The sequence below is a fragment of the Actinia tenebrosa genome, unplaced genomic scaffold, assembly GCF_029948245.1.
Source record: "Actinia tenebrosa isolate PJP-AT-01 unplaced genomic scaffold, QUT_ActTen_1.0 PGA_scaffold2__45_contigs__length_23673736, whole genome shotgun sequence".
NCBI classification, from domain to species: Eukaryota; Metazoa; Cnidaria; class Anthozoa; order Actiniaria; family Actiniidae; genus Actinia; species Actinia tenebrosa.
In genome coordinates this window covers 19,811,383-19,829,576 of record NW_028292579.1, presented here as the reverse complement: position 1 = coordinate 19,829,576, position 18,194 = coordinate 19,811,383, and the positions used below count along the sequence as shown (strand labels likewise).

At 37.7% G+C, this 18,194-nt stretch overlaps 1 protein-coding gene across 2 annotated transcripts; it reads left to right on the top strand.

The window, feature by feature from the left end:
• The first annotated feature begins 188 nt into the window (after nt 1-188).
• LOC116286546 (uncharacterized) lies at nt 189-17,045 on the top strand. 2 transcript variants are annotated; one of them, XM_031693106.2, is made up of 17 exons: nt 189-866; nt 4,101-4,274; nt 5,030-5,161; nt 5,970-6,065; nt 6,800-6,914; nt 7,383-7,447; nt 7,854-8,021; nt 8,242-8,333; nt 8,680-8,805; nt 9,396-9,649; nt 10,500-10,748; nt 11,393-12,185; nt 12,552-12,849; nt 13,351-13,478; nt 13,936-14,017; nt 14,716-15,156; nt 15,452-17,045. In XM_031693106.2, exons 1-16 carry the CDS (start codon nt 294-296, stop codon nt 15,133-15,135), a joined length of 3,765 nt encoding a protein of 1,254 aa, XP_031548966.2. In that variant the 5' UTR covers nt 189-293; the 3' UTR covers nt 15,136-15,156; nt 15,452-17,045. The 2 variants fall into 2 exon arrangements, with proteins under 2 accessions (XP_031548966.2, XP_031548965.2); XM_031693105.2 differs by having other exon boundaries at nt 14,716-17,045.
• The last annotated feature ends 1,149 nt before the right edge of the window (nt 17,046-18,194 follow it).

Here is an 18,194-nt window from a genome sequence, read left to right as displayed (position 1 = left end):
ACAATAAACAAAACAAAAAACAATGAAAATTGACATGTTAAGAAGAAATAGAATAATCTAGCTAAAGAAGCAGGAAATGCGAAAGAAAGAAATAAGCTGCAAGGGAAGGATGGAAGGAAGAAAACTGATGCCTCGACATGATGCACCATCCGCATTGTCTACGTACTGTGGGCTCGTCACAACAAACATCAGATGATGTGAGGGCTCGATGTGATGGTCGTTTCAAATCAAACATGACAGAAAACAGCCAAAATCTTGGCTAATTTAAACCCGATCTTGCTTCTTACCAGGTCATGGACAGCGTTAGATACTTGTCTTATCATCAATGGAGGACAAGAAAGGAAGGAGACGAGAAACCTTCGCGTTACCATCAAAAACTTCTGGCCAACGTTGAAAGCCTACAGAACAATGTCTCGTCCATTGATAAGTTAATCTCCGAGTATTTAGACGCTACTAAAACCTATTGTGGGGCTGGTTCTCACTTAGCTGAAGCGTTCTCTTCGGTGTTGAAGGATACTCCTTTGTTAGAGATAACACAGCAGTTAAAACAAGTGGTTGAGGAGGTTGATCATGTCGCACATAAGTCCAGTGTTCACATCATCAATCATATCCTCGGCACTTTATGTGAGTTTACCGCTACTTTTCCCGATCTAAAAAGGGCGATCGAAGCTCATAAAAGATGTGCACAGAACTATGAAGCTTGTCAAGAGAATCTAGAATCCTTAGACAAAGATGAAAGCCTCTCGGAAGGCTCGAAACGGTTTAAAATCGCCAAGAAACGTTTCCGGTCGGCCGATGAGGAGCTTTCCACTGAAGAAGAAAATCTTTATCGTAGTTTTACCGAAGTTGAAGAAAATCGTATAAAAGTAAGTGAAAATAACAGTTTCTTTTTTCTTTGTCTTAAGGTGTTAAATTCTAGTTAAATTTTCTTTTTTTAGTGGTATATTTTTGATTTTAAATCTCATATCTCAGCTTTAATTTGCCTGCTTGCATGCCATCAGAACAATTGCTTTTTCTTTATCCTGTTGCTAGAATTTGCTAATAACAATAATTTTTTTCTCCACATCTGCTACGATGAAATTTGTAAAATATCCTACAATAAAAAATGTCTTTTTCCTAGATTTTTCTTAAGGAAGGAAGTGTTTTTTATCCTGAAGCAAAGGAAGGGGACTTTCCCTTCAAGTAAGAACTACAAGTGCATAATATTTAAAGGATCAAAATATGTTACACCCAACATGAATAAGAACGCAAAATTAACCAATTTAAATACCTTAAAACTGTTTACATCATTTTAGAAATAGCGTAAATATATCTTTAATGAGCATAGAATAATTACTACGATTATAAATGTCTTCACACCAAAACAACATCTTTTGTCTCATCTTCAGAATTCTGTCTCTGGATGACAGAAAATTTCTAATATATACAGCGTTATGGAAATCTATATTTGTTTGGGGAATTTTGATTCAAGATCCAGCAATTAAGATTAAAGCGATCTCATGTCTAAATGAAAAATGGAAGGTGATATACCTAATTGCAAGAAAATTGTCATAAAAATGAAAAAAATAACAAATAGAAATTAATTATCTTTTGAAGAAAAACTGTGTTATTATTTCACTGTTTTGAAGGTGGTATAGAGTGCTATAGCTAGGCTGACATTTTTGATACCACCTTGTTGGTATAGTGACTTTAGAATCAAAATAAAAAACATATTCCTACTTAATTCCGATTTATTTATTATTTTTGTATGATAACAGTCTTGCAATATTACACTTATAGGCATATAGAAATCAACCGAAAATTTTGAAATTTCATGTTTGATCAAAGGCATTCAGCTGCTCTTGCCATATTACAACTAGAAGACACCTAGTTATTATGTGTGATTATAATCTTCTTATAAAACACTACAAAATTACTTGATTCTGATTAGTCAAGAGGAGTAAAATTAATTCCCAAACTTTACTCTGTAGAATCCCAATTTTTGCTCAATTTCTTTGAGTGTATTATAAATAAAAAATCTCACAATCTTCCTGACAATTCAAAATTTATAGATACTCATGATTTTTTGAAAGTTTTCAAATTGAACTCGCCGAAAGGCTTGTCCGAATTTAAAAACTTTGAAAACATCACTGTACCTATAAATTCCGAATTGTACTCGAGATCGTGCGATATCCTATACCTAGCACCCTTATGATAAGTCTTTTCATTTTAAATAATAGACTAGCAGGCATGCTTTAGAATGGCTTTCAAATGCTTGAGGATATTTTCTAATGTGTTCTTCAGAAAAACCTTCTGGAAGATCATAAAAAAGCCATGATGAAAAGCGAATAGAAGAAAAACTGGTTTCTTTAATTATTTTCTTCAATGGATACCTGACATTATAGACACTTATGGTCTAGCTGAAAGTAGTAAAATTAATTAAGTGCCATGACGCCGGCAGTTTTCTTGATGCCTTCCTGTCCTTACTAACAGGTTATGACTGTATCTTCCAATTATATAATCCCACAATGTCTAGCGATAGTCATTTCTCTCGCAGACATCATATCTCTGGTATGCAATGATATTGTATAAAATTTGTATACAATAATTGTATACTAGAGATATGATATCTGCAAGAGAAATTGACTATTGGATTGCTAGACATTGTGGGAATTTATCAATTATTGTTTTCAATTAATGAAGGAGAATTCACTTTAGAGTGCACGCCATATATCCATGAAACAAAACCAAGGAACATGTATCATTGTGTTAATTCTAACTAATTCGTATGAAATAGTGAATAAATTTCTTTGAGTGTATCATAAACATAAAATCGCACAATCTTCCTGACAATTCGAAATTTATAGATACTTATACTTAAAAACCGCCACCCGGTTAGCTCAGTTGGTAAGAGTGTCAGTCTGTTGTGCGGGAGGTCATGGTTCAAGCCTCGGTCAGACCAAAACTCAGGGTCTTAAAATAACTGAGGAGAAAGGCGCTGTCTTGTAATTATATCTGCAAATGGTTAGACCTTCAAGTCTTCTCGGACAAGGACTTAAAATCGTAGGCCCCATCTGTCTTCACTATATAACCCTGTATAAGGTAAAAGATCTACTGAAGACGCTGATGATGACCATCTTCTCAGTGCCTGTGCTAACTGGCTGCCTTATCAATTGGGCCACAAGGCCTGTTAGGCATCAAGCCATCCATCCACTGTCTTGTAGATCTCTTTACAAAAAAACAAGGCGTTACAAATTATGACTTAAGGGGCTCTAGTACCTCATTGCAGTTACCTCTCCCTAAAACAGAGTTTGGTAAAAGAAGTTTTTCTTATGATCCCGGCAAAAGTCTGGAACTCCATACCAGAAAATTTAAGAAATTGCAAATCACTGGCCAAATTCAAATCTGAAATTGCCACTCACACTCAATCTATCTCTTAGTATCTATAAATTATTACTTAATCTACTATGTATTATCGTAGCTTTATTAACAGTTATGTACTGTTTAATAAACGAGCAGGAGTGTTTTATCGGGTGTAAAACACGAGGTGTAGCCGAGTGGTTGTAGACCCGATAAAACACTCCTGCTCGTTTATTAAACGGCTTAAAAAACTCCAGATGTATGTTCTCATACTGTACCGAATTCTTTACGAAATGAACCAAGTTTGATAGAGAAAATCCAAGTTAAAGTTTATGCAAATGAAGATGAATCTATATCAGATATAAAACCTCCTTCATGGTCATGATTTCTATTGTGTTTCCTTCATGAATTATTAATGGCTTTTTTAAATTTATTTTATTTTTATTTCTATTTTTTATTATTATTGATTAGAATATAAAATAGTATTAGCTTTTCATTGTAATATTCATCCACACGCCCCTTGTGGAAATCAGCTTTAGTTGACGGGGCAAGCGTGTTTAAATAAAGTTTTACTTACCTACCTACCTACTTACCCAGGAGTGGTAAAGGCATTACATTAGATTAGATACTGCTTAAAGCTAACTTCATTAATTTTTTATTTTTTAATATTAATGAATGCCCTTGAAAACACCATTGGCATCATGTCTAATACATATCTAGCGTAACAGCTATATATGTTTTTGTTTTTATGTTTTTTTTAGATGTTAGGGTCATGCTTTCTGTCACTCCTCCAAGTCCAGTCACAGTTTTTGACGGCATCATCTGAGTTGATGTCGCCTTTGGGCTGCTTTCAAGAAATAGGTGATTATCTGCGGGACAGAGAAGTCACTTTAGCCTTGAAGGATGCGACTTCTGCTTGGCTTTCTTTAGCACAGGTATAACGACCAGTCATTTTATAATATTATTGTCTGCAAAAATTAACAGCCAGTCATTTCATTGGGCTATGTTGAACCAGAATTAAAACTTGTCTGGTCAAATCTTTGCTTACTTGTCACTTGAAACACTAGGCATAAGCTGAAATAAAACTAATTTGGCTGGTCATCATGACCAGCAACTGACCAGTGGTTATTTTTGTCCTGCTCTCTAATTAAGCAACAACAACAAGCTTTTCAGTTGTGATATAAAATATCTTCAATAACTATAAAAACTATTCATTAAATTATAAATATTATTAATTGTTTACAGGTCCATTCTTAAAATAGCCCCATGTTCTTATGGTATATTTGGGCAAGAATTAAAATAATGGTCGGACAGCAAACGCTGTCCGGCTAGATATAGAATTGGGACTTGTTGGTTCAAATCTTTGCATTACAGGTCTTTTAGACCAGTGGCATTTAGCCAGAAAAAAAGTATATGACTAAGCTAAAACTAATTATTTGGCTTGTCATAATGATCAGGGACTGATCCACCGTTATTTTAAGCCCTATTGGGTGGGGCTCATTAATGTAGTGGATTGGTTTTAGTATTAAATAAAATTATTTAATGAATATTATTGATTATTTATTATCATCATCATCATTATTATTATTATTATATTATTTATTTTGTTTAATAAATATCTTTTTAAAACAATAATAAGGTAATGTTCTATTATACCAAAGACTAAAACTATTTATGGTTGTTGCTCAAGGCAAACCAGAGCTTGCGTCAAAGGAAAGGTCTGACAAGGGAAGATGTACAACTGTTGATGCATAGTTTTGATGAAGAATTACCTGAACCAGAAAGAAAGCAGTTGGCTGGTAGAGTGGACTTGCTTCTCAAGGTAGGGTAACAATAATTATGTAAAGATTATTACCCTAGCTGGAAAGAGCATTTTAAGAAGCAGTTGGCCAGTAGAGTGGACGTGCTTCTCAAGGTAGGGTAACAATAATTATGTAAAGATAATTACCCTTGATGGAAAGAGCATTTTAAGAAGCAGTTGGCCAGTAGAGTGGACTTGCTTCTCAAGGTAGGGTAACAATAATTAAGTAAAGATAATTACCCTTGATGGAAAGAGCATTTTAAGAAGCAGTTGGCCAGTAGAGTGGACTTGCTTCTCAAGGTAGGGTAACAATAATTATTTAAAGATTATTACTCTAGCTGGAAAGAGCATTTTAAGAAGCAGTTGGCCAGTAGAGTGGACTTGCTTCTCAAGGTAGGGTAACAATAATTAAGTAAAGATAATTACCCTTGATGGAAAGAGCATTATTTTTTAGAAAATTAGTAAGTTATGAAAGTTTGAGGGAAATAAGCTCAAATCTCACAAAAATATGATTTTTTGGAAAGTGTTGAATTCTGTGGGGAGAAATCCTTTGCTGAAGGTAAGAGAGGCTTCCAACGAATGCTTCCATATCTTCACAATTTTTTTACTTACTAGGCCAAAGACACCAATTTTATGAATTGTACATGTTGTATTAAGCAGTGATGCCCATCCATTAATTAAGCGGCCAGTTAGCTACTTTCTGAGAGTGACCCTTATTAATAGGAGGTTTGACTGTATTTTATTTGCTTACCTGGGGCAGACAAGTAATCTCGAAATGCCTTTAGGAGCTTGATTTTATTTAATTATTATATTTTTCAATCCTATTCAGAATTACCAAAAGGAGTTTGAAAGGGCTCCAACGCCAGAGGCTGACATCCCAGGTGGATTTCATAAGCATCCTAAAGGTGCTGAGCTGGCTCTCAAGGTAAGAGGACCATCCAGTATACATAGGGGGGCAGGGGGGGGGGGGGGGGGGGGGGAGAGTTGCTGATCCTCAAAGTATATGCAGACACACTAACTAACCAGGACCACTTGAAAACATAGCAATTGTACATGTATGGGATTTAGCAAATTGAGGTCCCTTTTCTATGGTCTATACTCTAAAGCTACAGACACAAGGTGCAACATTGTGTGCAATATTACATGCAATTAATGTTGCGAGTCATGACACACGATGCAATGTTGCTGAAGTAGAGAACTATCCTACTTCAGCAGCATTACAATGTTGTGCACAATGTTGCACTGTGTGTCCATGCCTTTATGGAACATGGAATGGCATCAACATATGATCCAAACTCAAGTGAAACCACAAGCACAGCTAGTGCACATTGCAATAATCACTGGGGGAAGGAGGGGAGTGGAGGGGGTGACTCCAGATTTGTTGGGGTTCAACCTGAACTAATGGCAACAAATAATCTCCCCCTCCCCCCCCCCCCCCCCCCCCCCCCCCCAAAAAAAAAGACATGCGCATTACAAATAACCTGCCAGTATCAATGGGAACATCTCTTTCTGCATAAATGAATATTAAATATTTATTTCTTTACCCATGAGCTACAATCAGTATTAAAAATATATATATTCTTATATGTATGCAAGTAAATTGATTTTCATGTACAGTAGGCTGTGCGAATAATAATTTTCCGTTTTATTTACATTCAGGGATGTTGCTCTGAAACAGAAGCATTAGCAGCAGGTGGCCAACAAGGAATAGTTTCTGATGAACAAATGGAGGCAGAAATTCTTAAACAGATTCCTAAGCTATTGCTTAAAATTGGTATAGTATAGTCTGCTTTTCCATTTCCTTCTCTACAGCTGTATATCAGATTTCTCATTAGAAAATTCAGGTTCTGATGATGAATCTCGCTGCTGTTGGCTCTTGTTGGTTCTTTTCTGTGCTTCAAGGCTTTTTCTCTGGGTTCTCTGGTTTTCCTCCCTTCACTAAAATCAAATAGTTGGTGGTGAGATAGAGGTGGTGGTTGGGAGGGGATTTTTGGGGCTCAGTTGGCCTGGCCTAATAATTATTGTTTAAGGTAGTTTTACTGTAAATTTCCCTATGACATTTTGTTCATTCAATTACTCTCAATTTTTATTTCGTTCTGCCATCACTGAATAAACTTACAAATATTTCCTGTTTGATAATGGGACAAGGGGCCACTGGTCAACTAAAAAAAAAGACAATTTATTTATTTAGTTAGAGCCACTTGCTCCTTATGGTTAGTGAAAACTTGGTTTTATCTTGCAGGTACTGTTACCCACGAGACATGCCCTTCCCCAAGTAAAGCCCCTGATAACTTAAAATCCAAGCTGGTAGGTATTCCTTGGATGCTTATGATGTCAGTTACACCAAGCCTTTATAATAATTAAGACTAAATGTTTTGGCCATGTAAGTCCTTGGTCATCAATTATTACCTGGGGATGAGAAGGTTTTTGTTGCAACATTAATAAAAATTAAATGGTCCCCCCATAAAAAAGGGACTATAGATTTTGTGATTCCCCTCACAATTAATACATTTTAGACTAAATTAAACATTTTAGAGGATCAGAGGATTAAAATCTTTAACTCAATCAAACATCTCCACAAGAAATTGGTTGTTTATTTATTTATACTTTTGATTGACAGCCATCAAAATGCTAGTCACGAGAGGAGACACCAAGCTTCACAGGTCACACTTCATCCATAATGGTAGAAATTTTCATGTTTTTTTTCTTGCAGCACTGTATACGTGAACTTGTGAACACAGTTGCCACCCATAATGACATCCCTCTCAACAAAGAGAACCTTGATAATTTTGTGTTATCTGTCCTCTACGAGCCCTGCTCACCTATTTGTGTTTCTTCTGCCAAAACTGCTGTGCAGTTACTCTTTGGAAGAGCCAATCTAGTAAGTCATATTTTACTTGAATGTAATAGAGGCTTTGAACCATCACACGGCAGCCATGACAGGAGGTACAACAATAGAGTCTTGGAATTGTACGGTATTGTTTGAATTTGGCTCGTTAAAAGTTTATCCTACCCCAGAGCCCTCATTAAGAAAAGTAACCTTATTTTTCATGTTTATCATGGTATACAGTTGAAAAGCTTTTGAAAAAATTATCTTTAAGGTAACCATAAAACCGTGTAAAGACAGCAACGCTCGGCTGGCCCAAGTGGCTGTCAAAAGTACATCTGTCCATGTGGAAGTCCTGTCAACATGGTAACTATCAGCCAAAGATTATGGATAGGGTGGGATGGGAGGACTTTTAACCCCTTACCTTGAGTGTACCACTTAATAGCCAGTGGCCAGCAAAATTGTTTTATAATTGGGGGAGGGGGAGGGGAGGAAAGGAAGCTAAGAAGTACTATTTGATGTGGGGTGCCTAATTCTCTCGGAATTCAATCTTAGACAAAAGAATTTCAATCTTGTAAACCCTGTTTGTGGGGATGTCTTCATATTTCTGGTGACTTGCTTTCTTCTTAGATCAAGTCTTAATTCGTTCTTATAAATCAAAGGTGATTGGTTTGGTTTTTTTAAATCATTGTGAATATTTTGTCCTGACCAGGTCAATCTTGGCAAACCAAGCCCTATTCTCCTGTATATCTCGGGATTTAGATTTGAACACACCTCTGGGTATAGTGGAAGCAACTTATGTGGTGAAGTTCAGCCTGATGGACTTCCTGGAAGATAAGTGAGTAGAAACCCAGATACAAGTAGTAAGAGCAGTTCTCATTTTGTCCACATATCATTTCTTGTTTTCTTTTCCTGGTTTCCAAGTTAATGATGATGATGATTGCTATAATTTTGTTGTTGATGATGATGATAGTGATAGTGATGTTGATGATGGTGGTGATAATGATGATGGTGGTGATGATGATGGTGATAGTGATGATGGTGATGATGATGGTGATGGTGATGATAATGGTGATGGTGGTGGTGGTGATGGTGATTATGATGATGGTGATAGTGGTAATGGTGATGATGATGGTGTTGGTGAAGATGGTGATGGTGATGGTGGTGATGATGATGGTGATGATGTTGTTGGTGATGATGGTGTTGGTGTTGATGGTGATTTTGATGGTGATGATGGTGATGATGCTGATATTGTGATGATGATAATATGAACGATAATAATAATGAGAGTGAAAAAGACGTTAGTGAGGATAGTGATAATCTTGATGATGTATTCGAAGATTATAAGCAGAACAGCATTTGCATGATAAAGACACACATCAGCAGCAGCACTGACTCAAACCTCAAATGGTTAACTTTCTTTTACAGGGAGCGCCCGTTACCAACCATCTACATGAAGCGTTACAACAGCCCTCACTCACCCCAAACCCAACCCAAACAAGAATCATCTCCTTCTCACAGGCAGAACAGGTTCCGCAAGTCCCTGACCAAGGCCACGTCAAAGATCTTTTCTCGCAAGTCAGCTCAGGGTGCCAAAGCGTCGGGTAATTCTGCCAATCCTCCTGGATCTCCGAGTTCGAACTCTGTACCGAGTACTGGTACAGCATCACCAGGAAATGAAGGTGAGGTTTAAGTTTATGCATTCGGGATTTCATAACTAGGCAAGATGACCTTCATATTAATACCAAAGTCAGAGTCGTTAATACAATCGTTGCCAAACGTTTTTGCACGATAAAGTTTTTTTCATATAAATATGCTGCATTGAATCATGGGAATACGACCCTATCATAGAATATAGACCCCTTAAAACACGTCTGAATGCAGCTCAATTTGGAGGACATAACAATAGGTTTTCAATTTTCAGGAGATTCAAATTCTTTTGTTTTGTCCTCCAAATTGAGCTGATTTGACTTCACATGCGAGGGGCCTGTTGTAAATTTACGATTACGCTAATGAACATTCCGCGAGAGACTGGAAATGCTACCCAAATGACACCTAGCAAGTTCACTGTTTGAAACTAGAAGTTTGGCTTCTTAGCAGAAACAAGTCCTCCCGGCTTGTGTTGGCTTGTGTTGCCCTACTATAGAAGAAACCTTATCGGGTGAAAAGGAGGGTTGGCTGTAAAGCAGACTACAAGTTTTTCGGGCTCCACGGTAAATCAATCAATCAATCAATCAATAACTTTATTTATCCTAAAAAATGGATCAGCTGGAGGACTGGAGAGACAACCAGGTGGTATAAACCCATGTGTAGCAATATATAGAGCGTTTTCACTCACGTGAGAAGGCAGTCATAAACAATAGAAACTTTCTGCACAGTATTAGCATAAAAATAGAGTTCATCTCCCGGAGGATAGAAAATGTATTGTTTTGGTACACCATAATGGCCGCTGTGACGTCACGTGCAAATGCTCTATAATAAATAGATTCCTATAACCCAGCGACAGCTAACTGAAGTTTTTGATTGTTTCAGGATTTCGTATGTCATTCATCACCTCCAGCACTGACACTAGTAATGAACAGGATACTGATATCGAAGAACCTGCACCCCTACCCCCACCACGCCCTAAACACTGGGCCCGTAAGGTACAGGCACAGAACATGGGTCCAGGTGCTTTGATCAAACCTGATGGTGAACTGACTCAGAGTCATAAGAAAAGTGATGATTGGTACCAAACAGATCCCAAGTTCCCTTTGCCAAAGTTCAAGCCGACACTGTCAGGTGAGAAACGAGGTGATTTCGAGTTGACCCGTGGAATATATGGTTTGTCGGAATCTTATTTTCGGGCTAAAATCTTTTTTCTCTTTTCAATATAAAATGTTTTATAATTTTGATGACAATAAAAATAGTAATACTGCTGATGCTGGTATTGAGAATGGTTTTAGTGATACTGATGGCCTTGTGGGGGAATAGCGAGGTCTCGGTCATTTGGGGATGGGAGAAGGGGTGGCAATAAGAAATTTTTTTCTGTTCCGTCAGTAGCTGCAACAGGGAAGCGGAGCTTAAGATGCAAAGAAAACACGTGTTTGTCGGAATTTTGTGATCTTGAAGTTTCCAAAACTTTAAAGTAAAATCTGTTTATCAAGAAGATGGAACTAATACGGCGGCGCATATGGGACAAGAAGCAAATAGGACTAGCTGCTGCAAACTAGACAGGCTTATGCAAATATATTTTAGATTCACTTGAGTTATTCGCAGGAACTTGTTCTACTGATTTGCTGCATGCCCTGTGTCGTGGCCATCGTAAACTACTACTAAATGATGGCAGCCGACCAAGGCAGCGCGAAATAATAGCAATAGACAACCCTTTGAAGACTTACATTGTTCCTGCAAAACCTGTTAAGTAATATCTTACAACGTTGTAGATTCACAGAGTCAATTATCAGTGGCATCGCAGCAAGAACTGGACGAGGTCATCAAGTTCCTTTCCGGAACGCCACTCAAGTCAAGACCACCTCCTAGTGTTGATAATGTCAGTCATGTTACCCCAGCTGATAGTGGACTTGGTAGCTCCTTGAGTATTGCCTGCAGCTCAATTACTCTTGCAAGCATTACTGGAGGACTAGAAGGGGCAGGACGGGAAGCAGCTTCCGTTAAGGCTCCTAGAGTCGAGGTATCGGAACCCGAGGCTTCACAGAATACAGACTCGACCGAGACACCGAAAGAAACAAAGAAGGACTCGAAACCACGCAAAGGAAAAAATAAACAGGATTCAGAAACAAAGAAAGAAAATAACAAGACAAGTAGTGAGTCCACAAAGGGAAAGAAATCCAGTAAAAAGTCTATTAAAAGTCAAGATTCTGGGAAGTCTGGAGTTGATGGGAAGGAAACCAAGAATGACCACAAGAAGAAAACAATGGCGGAGGAACCCAAAGCCAAAGACGGCGGTCGGAAAACAGAAGAAGTAACGAAGGAGAAAGCTGGTGGCCAGAAGAAAGTGGGAGAGACAGATGAGAAAGTTGGTGGGCTGAAGACAGAGTGTGGCACAGACGAGAAAGTTGGTGGCAAGAAGACAGAGGGGGGTACTAAGGAGAACGATGGTGGGCTGAAGGACGAGAAGAAGGATGGTACTAGTCCCGTTGTAGTGACTGTCAGCTCTGTTGATGACGATAAGGAAAAGGGAGATCAAAGTAAAGTAACGATCAGTGAGAGTCTCAGGTGAGTGAACACGGGACTCTAAACAAGAATAAGAATAGGAATAGGAATGAGAATCATGAAGTGTGAAACCATGCTAACGAAATGCTCTCAGGGCTTGTACAAGGAAGTTAATAGACCACTTGCATGTGAAGTCAAAGGTGCGCAATTGGGAGAGAAAAATCAAAAGAATTTCAATCCAAATCGAGCTGCAATTCCGAAGTGCTGCGAGAGGTTTATTTAAGATGTTTAATGAATAGCTCCAAATATGAGAAAAGACCTACACTTAATATGGATTGAGGAGATTAAAAACAAAAAAGAAAACGAGATTCATTCCGTTCATTAATACCATTTTTTTTTTTTTTTTTTTTTTTTTTTTTTTTTTTGCAGGAGTGTGTGGGAAAATGCTGATCCCGCTAAAAAACGTGACAGCGGAGGAGTAACAGCTCTTCAACTGAGCCGCCTGAAAGAAAAGTATGGCTCCCAAGAAACTTTGTACCACAGCTGCTGGTCTTTGTCCGAGTTCGACGGCAATGATAAAGACAACCAGGACGAGGATACCAGGAGCCTGAATGAGAATATGTTGCCTAGCAACGCCTCTCCTGTGATGGATCTTGGTCTGATGTGGTCTCCTGGGTTTGCGAACGACGTGTGGAGTAGTAATCCAAACATCAAGGATTCAGACGAGGTAAATGAGGAATATTGCTAGATGTCACTCTGTTTCCCTTGGCCACTACTTGGTGTTATCTGTGGTTACTGCGATTCTCAGTCACACGCGACCAACTGAGACCTAAATCACAAACGAAAAATTGAGTTTTGGTGGACGTCAATCAAAGGGGTTTCTTAAAAATATCTATGGATTCCGACTCCGAAATTCAAACGCTTGACTGCAAAGCTATCGGTATTGAATTATCTGATCTTGAAGACACTCAAATCATTGTCAATACCGATAGCTTTGCAAGTCAAGCGTTTGACATACGGAGCCGGAGTCCTGTGTAATTTTTGAGAACATTTATCCAGAACGAGAAATTCGCAGCGACAAGAAGCTTGAGATAAGAGCAACTGTACGGGGAAGGGGCTGGGAAGTGAGTGACGCCTTTGTGAAAAACGTATTTATTTATTTATTATCATTATTTATTAATTCTACTACAACAAATGAAATATTAAAACAAAAGTATTTTTTGTTTAGGCCGAAAATACTCACTGGTGTAGATCGGACGAGACACTGGACCGAAGCACCCATGGCAGCAAGAATGTGTTTTCCTTGGGACTGGGCATCACAGGACCTGAACTTTTTGCAGCAGCTAGTCAAGCAGGGTTAGTATTCATGAATTAAATATGTACAATGGCTTAAAGTTATCCGAGATGACGGTTATAACGTCACGTTTAGAAAATTCCTTATTTAAATTCTTAAAATACCGCTGTTTTGTGCTTATTGGTTACAAATTCGTTACTAAGGGTAATCGTCATTTTAGTGTTGAAATTTTTACAATTGAATACTAACAGTAAAATAAAGAATGCACAAATTCAGTGAGGATATTTTGAAATTCCATGGACGTTCATCAGTGGGAACACGTGAATTCTACACAACTTTGACTAACCTTATTCTTCTTTGAAATTCAGGTCATCCCCGCCATGGTGGTCGTATTTACGAAAATATTTCTTATTTGAATTCTTTCTTTTATTTACCACCATCATGACTACCACGCGCGTCTTTGTGTTATATCTTTTCTTTTATTAATAATGAGAATATGTCTAATGAATTTCGTTTTAGTCGAGATGATTATGTAAAGGAGAAATGTCTTACCATTCCTGAGATGAGTAAACCTCGAAGTGCCGAGGACTTGAGCTGCAAGGTAAGGACTAAATATGACGATTTTTTTTCGTACATGGGGGTTTCTTTTCTTTCCCTTGCTTTCCGTCCATCCACTCCCTCGGCCGTCGGTGCACCCTTCTGTCCATTTATCCTCCTCTTTTTCCACCTACGGATAGCATCCACCTATTCCTCCGTTCGTTACATTCGTTCTTTTATTAATCCTTACATCTTTTAACCCGTCCATCTATCCATTCCCTTGCTTTAGCCTTGGTCTGTCCAAGGAGTTTCCCAATACCTAACAATCTTGCAAGGCTGACCAAGGCTGCTCATTCAGAATGAAGGTTGATAGCCGAATTCAGGTCAAAACAAAAGCTCAATTTCAACACGTGTCTTCTACAAACGATTGTCATATGCTTTTATATCTTTTTTTTTTTTCTTTTTTTTTTTTTTTTTTTTGTGAACTAATGACCGAGTGACCTCGTTTTTGTGCATTTGTCAGCAATTATGAGAGTGATGTATAGACCCCTACTAGCTTGCAGCACTTTGGAATACAGCTCAATGTGAAGAACATAACAATAGGTTTCCAATTCCCATGAGATTGAAATTCTTTTGTTTTGTCCTCCAAATTGAGCTGCTTTGATGTCACATGCAAGGGGTCTATTAGTTTAGTGAGTGTCTTATCAACTTCATTTAATTTCGTCTGTCCTATTTTGTTGTTTATGCAAATCTTTCTGGCAGGATCCTTGGCCAAGTCGCAGTACCTCCCCCACCCCTCACCCCCACTGGACCAAGACTGCCTCCTTGAACGACGATTCCCACCGACAGTCTGTTCATCGTCAAACCCTACCTCCCCAACATTACAGCGACCCATTTTTACCTAACGATCATTGGTGGAGCCAAGTAGGCCCAGGCCTTCCTCATCCCTCAAACCCTCGTTACCAGCAATACCTCCAACGCCAGTACGCGGTTGACGTGAACTACCAGGGTGTACAAAGCAATCCCCACGGAGGGTACTCTTCGATGGGCATGTCCGCCTTCCATCCAGTTCAGCAACGCTTTTCCAAACCATCTCGACCAGCGCATTTACAAGTCCCGCCACACTACCCGAATGGTAACGGGTCTGGTAACAACCACCACGCTTCAAATCCCCGGTTTTAATCTGTCAAGACACTGGATACCGTAAGGATATACTTTTACAAGTAATTGCGATTTACGACTGGCAATATTACAAAGTTTTAAACTCCAAAGAAGTGTTCGGTTTAAAATCTTGTAATTTCCTGTAGACTTAGTTTTTGACTTAATTTTTGCGACATCTATGTTTTGTACCGTGTAGTGAGTTCGATCGACGAATTCAGACACTTGCTTGGAAACCCCTTTTCGTTCTTCTATTTTTTTTCGTCCAAAAAGCCGTTTTATTATTCTATTTTTTCATCTTTGCTTTTATTAATTAATGATACAAAAATTACAAATTCAGGATCAGTGTCCTAGATTGGTGGCTAGTCCTTCTGTACTCTTATTCAAGTTCTTGTTGAAGCGTGATTTTCACCACGGACGCAAAATATGCATTGTGATGTAGCAAGCGCAAATAGTGCTTTAGTGTGGGCTTGCTATGTCGTGCTAGCTAGAGTGCATACCATATATCCGTGAAAACCTTTGTAAGAAATTGCACAAATTTGCACAAATTAGTAATTTCAGTGAACCGTAGACCTACAAAACTTTGCACATGTTTGTACGGATTTGTACAATTTTGTTAGTTTTTTTTTTCACGGATATATGGTATGCTCTTTAACAATGAAAAACTGTCTGTTTGCGTTCGTCGCTATGCTTGTACTTTTGCTAGTGTAAACCAGAATTGCGTTGCCTTCCATTGGCAGCTTTGATATAACCGTTAACTAATCTTAAAGTAGCTGAGGCTGTTTAGTGTCTGTCTTGATCTCATTTATATTCTTCAAAAGCTCTTGTTCACATAGCAATCGGCATCTTTCGCAGACTCGTCGATGCTCTTCTCTGGACGAGTACGAGGAAAGACGCCGGTTGCTGTACTTGTACTTTTGGAAATTTATGAGATCAAGCTCACACCGCCTAGTAGTCATGACAAAAAAGTATATACAGTATAACCTTTCGCGAACACTTTGAAGTAGGTTACTCAGTCGATACTGTAGTTTTATTTATTTTACCATTATTCGAATTTCAACAAAATTAGTTATCCGACTCCCTGGATGTAATTTTAAATGCTCCCGGTAGTTTGTTTTCTCGTTTTTATGCTTTTTTGACCAAAAATAAAAAAATGAAGTATATTTTGATTTATCAAATAACCTTTCAAGAATAAAAAATATTTTTAAAATTCCTTTAACATTCAAATTTTTTCTTATAGCCAAAAATTGCACATCTTATTTTTAAAAGTAGTAAACCGCTGAGCTTTTGGAAACGCTGGTCGTTGCCAAGCGAGGAATATAATTATAAGCTATGGACACGCAATCTCGCTAACAATTCTAGATTGCGTGTCTTAGTCCGAAAGGATCTGCCGGCATTTCCGTTTTACTGGTATTAGTTTAAAACGTTGAAGACTATGGCTTTTGCGTTTTTTTTTTTTTTTTTGTTTTTTGTTTGTTTTTTTTTTTTTTTTTTTTTTTTTTTTTTTTTTTTTTTTTTTTTTTGTACTTTAGGCTTTAAAGAAAACCTTTAGAATGGGATATGTGAACAGTCTCATTGCATTTCTGAGTTGTTTTTTTTTTAAACCAGGGAGGTAGACAGGGGAGATGACAGTTTTTTTTTAATTCTTCTTTGCAACATCTATTCCTACCTTACATAAAGGGTAATGTAAAAAAAGTTGTGCTTGAAATTTGCCTGAATGTTATGTTAATGTAAACGTTTCTTTTTATAATCAAGCAACCTTGATTAATGTGTCAATGTATTTAGTCTCAGAGACTAATTGGGGACACAAATATAAAAGTAAATACAAAATTTTAAAATATCTTGTAGGTCTAAACTTATCTTTATTTTCAAGTCTTGCAGTCTCGACTGTATTGGTTAAAATAGAAATCAATAAAGTAATATCTGGATAACGATGCTAGTCTTTTCTTGGTCGAAATGGGAGGGAAATGAGTATCAGGAATGATCATGTGTACTTTTAACATTTTTGACTGGGAGCAGTAAAAAATGCCAACGCGCAACTCAAATACAGAACTCGCATTACTGATCCAAAATTGCAGTAAAAAGACAAAATTTAAAGTAATATATTCGATGAAACTGTCTGACTTTCTAGCTTGACAGTCGTAAAAAAGTTAGTTTGGTCAAAAGAGTAATTGAGTATTATGCGTGTAATGTGTGTTTTCGTATCTCACTTGAAACTTGGAGCCTCCTTTAGATTACTGAGTGGGGAGGGGAGAGGGTGCGTAAACAATCCCCAAAAAATATAGAGTAAGCACTCACCTACGAAAAATATCTCTTATTTCAGAAAAGAGATATCAAGCAAACACACACACACACACAAATGCATGCAGGGGGTGTTATAAAAAAATGTCACGTAACATAAATTCCTGCAACTCCCACTCGCACTCGATTATCTAATTTCGATTTCTTTGCGTACCGTACTTTTACTGTTTCAAAAGAAAACAATTTAAAAGTGGCGCGCTCACGAATCGTAGGGTGCTTAGTTCACGTACATAATTACAAAATTAGCGTTCACACTACATGCGAGCTACTTTAAATCGATCCGAGACCACCTTTTGAGGTGGTCTAGTTTCGATCGATCTGAGACCGGTCGCAGTTCGTTTTGGCCCGTTCATATTATTTGGCCCGTTTGTCTTTTTGATAATCAACAGTAAATGGTTAGTATGGCTTAAAAATACCGGAATACCAACCTAAATTTAATTACTATGGCTCAATATCTTTTATCAAAAAAGAAAAAAAAGAAAGTGAAGTGAAGAAAAAGATAAATAAAAAGGTAAAAAGATCAATTAAATAAATGCCTTGCAAGGGACAAACGCGCGGGAAAATTTCCCGCCAAATGTGCGGTAACGCACGCGCGTCACGCTCACCGTGAGTAGCCATTTTGAAAACTTGCCTTGGTTTTTCATAAATATTTTTTACGAACTTTCGTAAGTTTTTAAACTTAAAAAGCCTCTTAAAACACTTAAAGTCTAAACTCACGAATTCAAAAAGATTATTTAACGTCCGTTTATTGCTTTTTTTGGTATTTAGAATAGTTTTGATAG

Bases quoted from the DNA above. Each gene is read 5' to 3' on its own strand.
- LOC116286546 (XM_031693106.2), top strand. From the start codon at position 294: ATGGACAGCGTTAGATACTTGTCTTATCATCAATGGAGGACAAGAAAG. The intron at 5,162-5,969 runs GTAGGGTAACAA...AATCCTATTCAG, and splicing joins GAGTGGACTTGCTTCTCAAG to AATTACCAAAAGGAGTTTGA. The intron at 6,066-6,799 runs GTAAGAGGACCA...ATTTACATTCAG, and splicing joins GTGCTGAGCTGGCTCTCAAG to GGATGTTGCTCTGAAACAGA.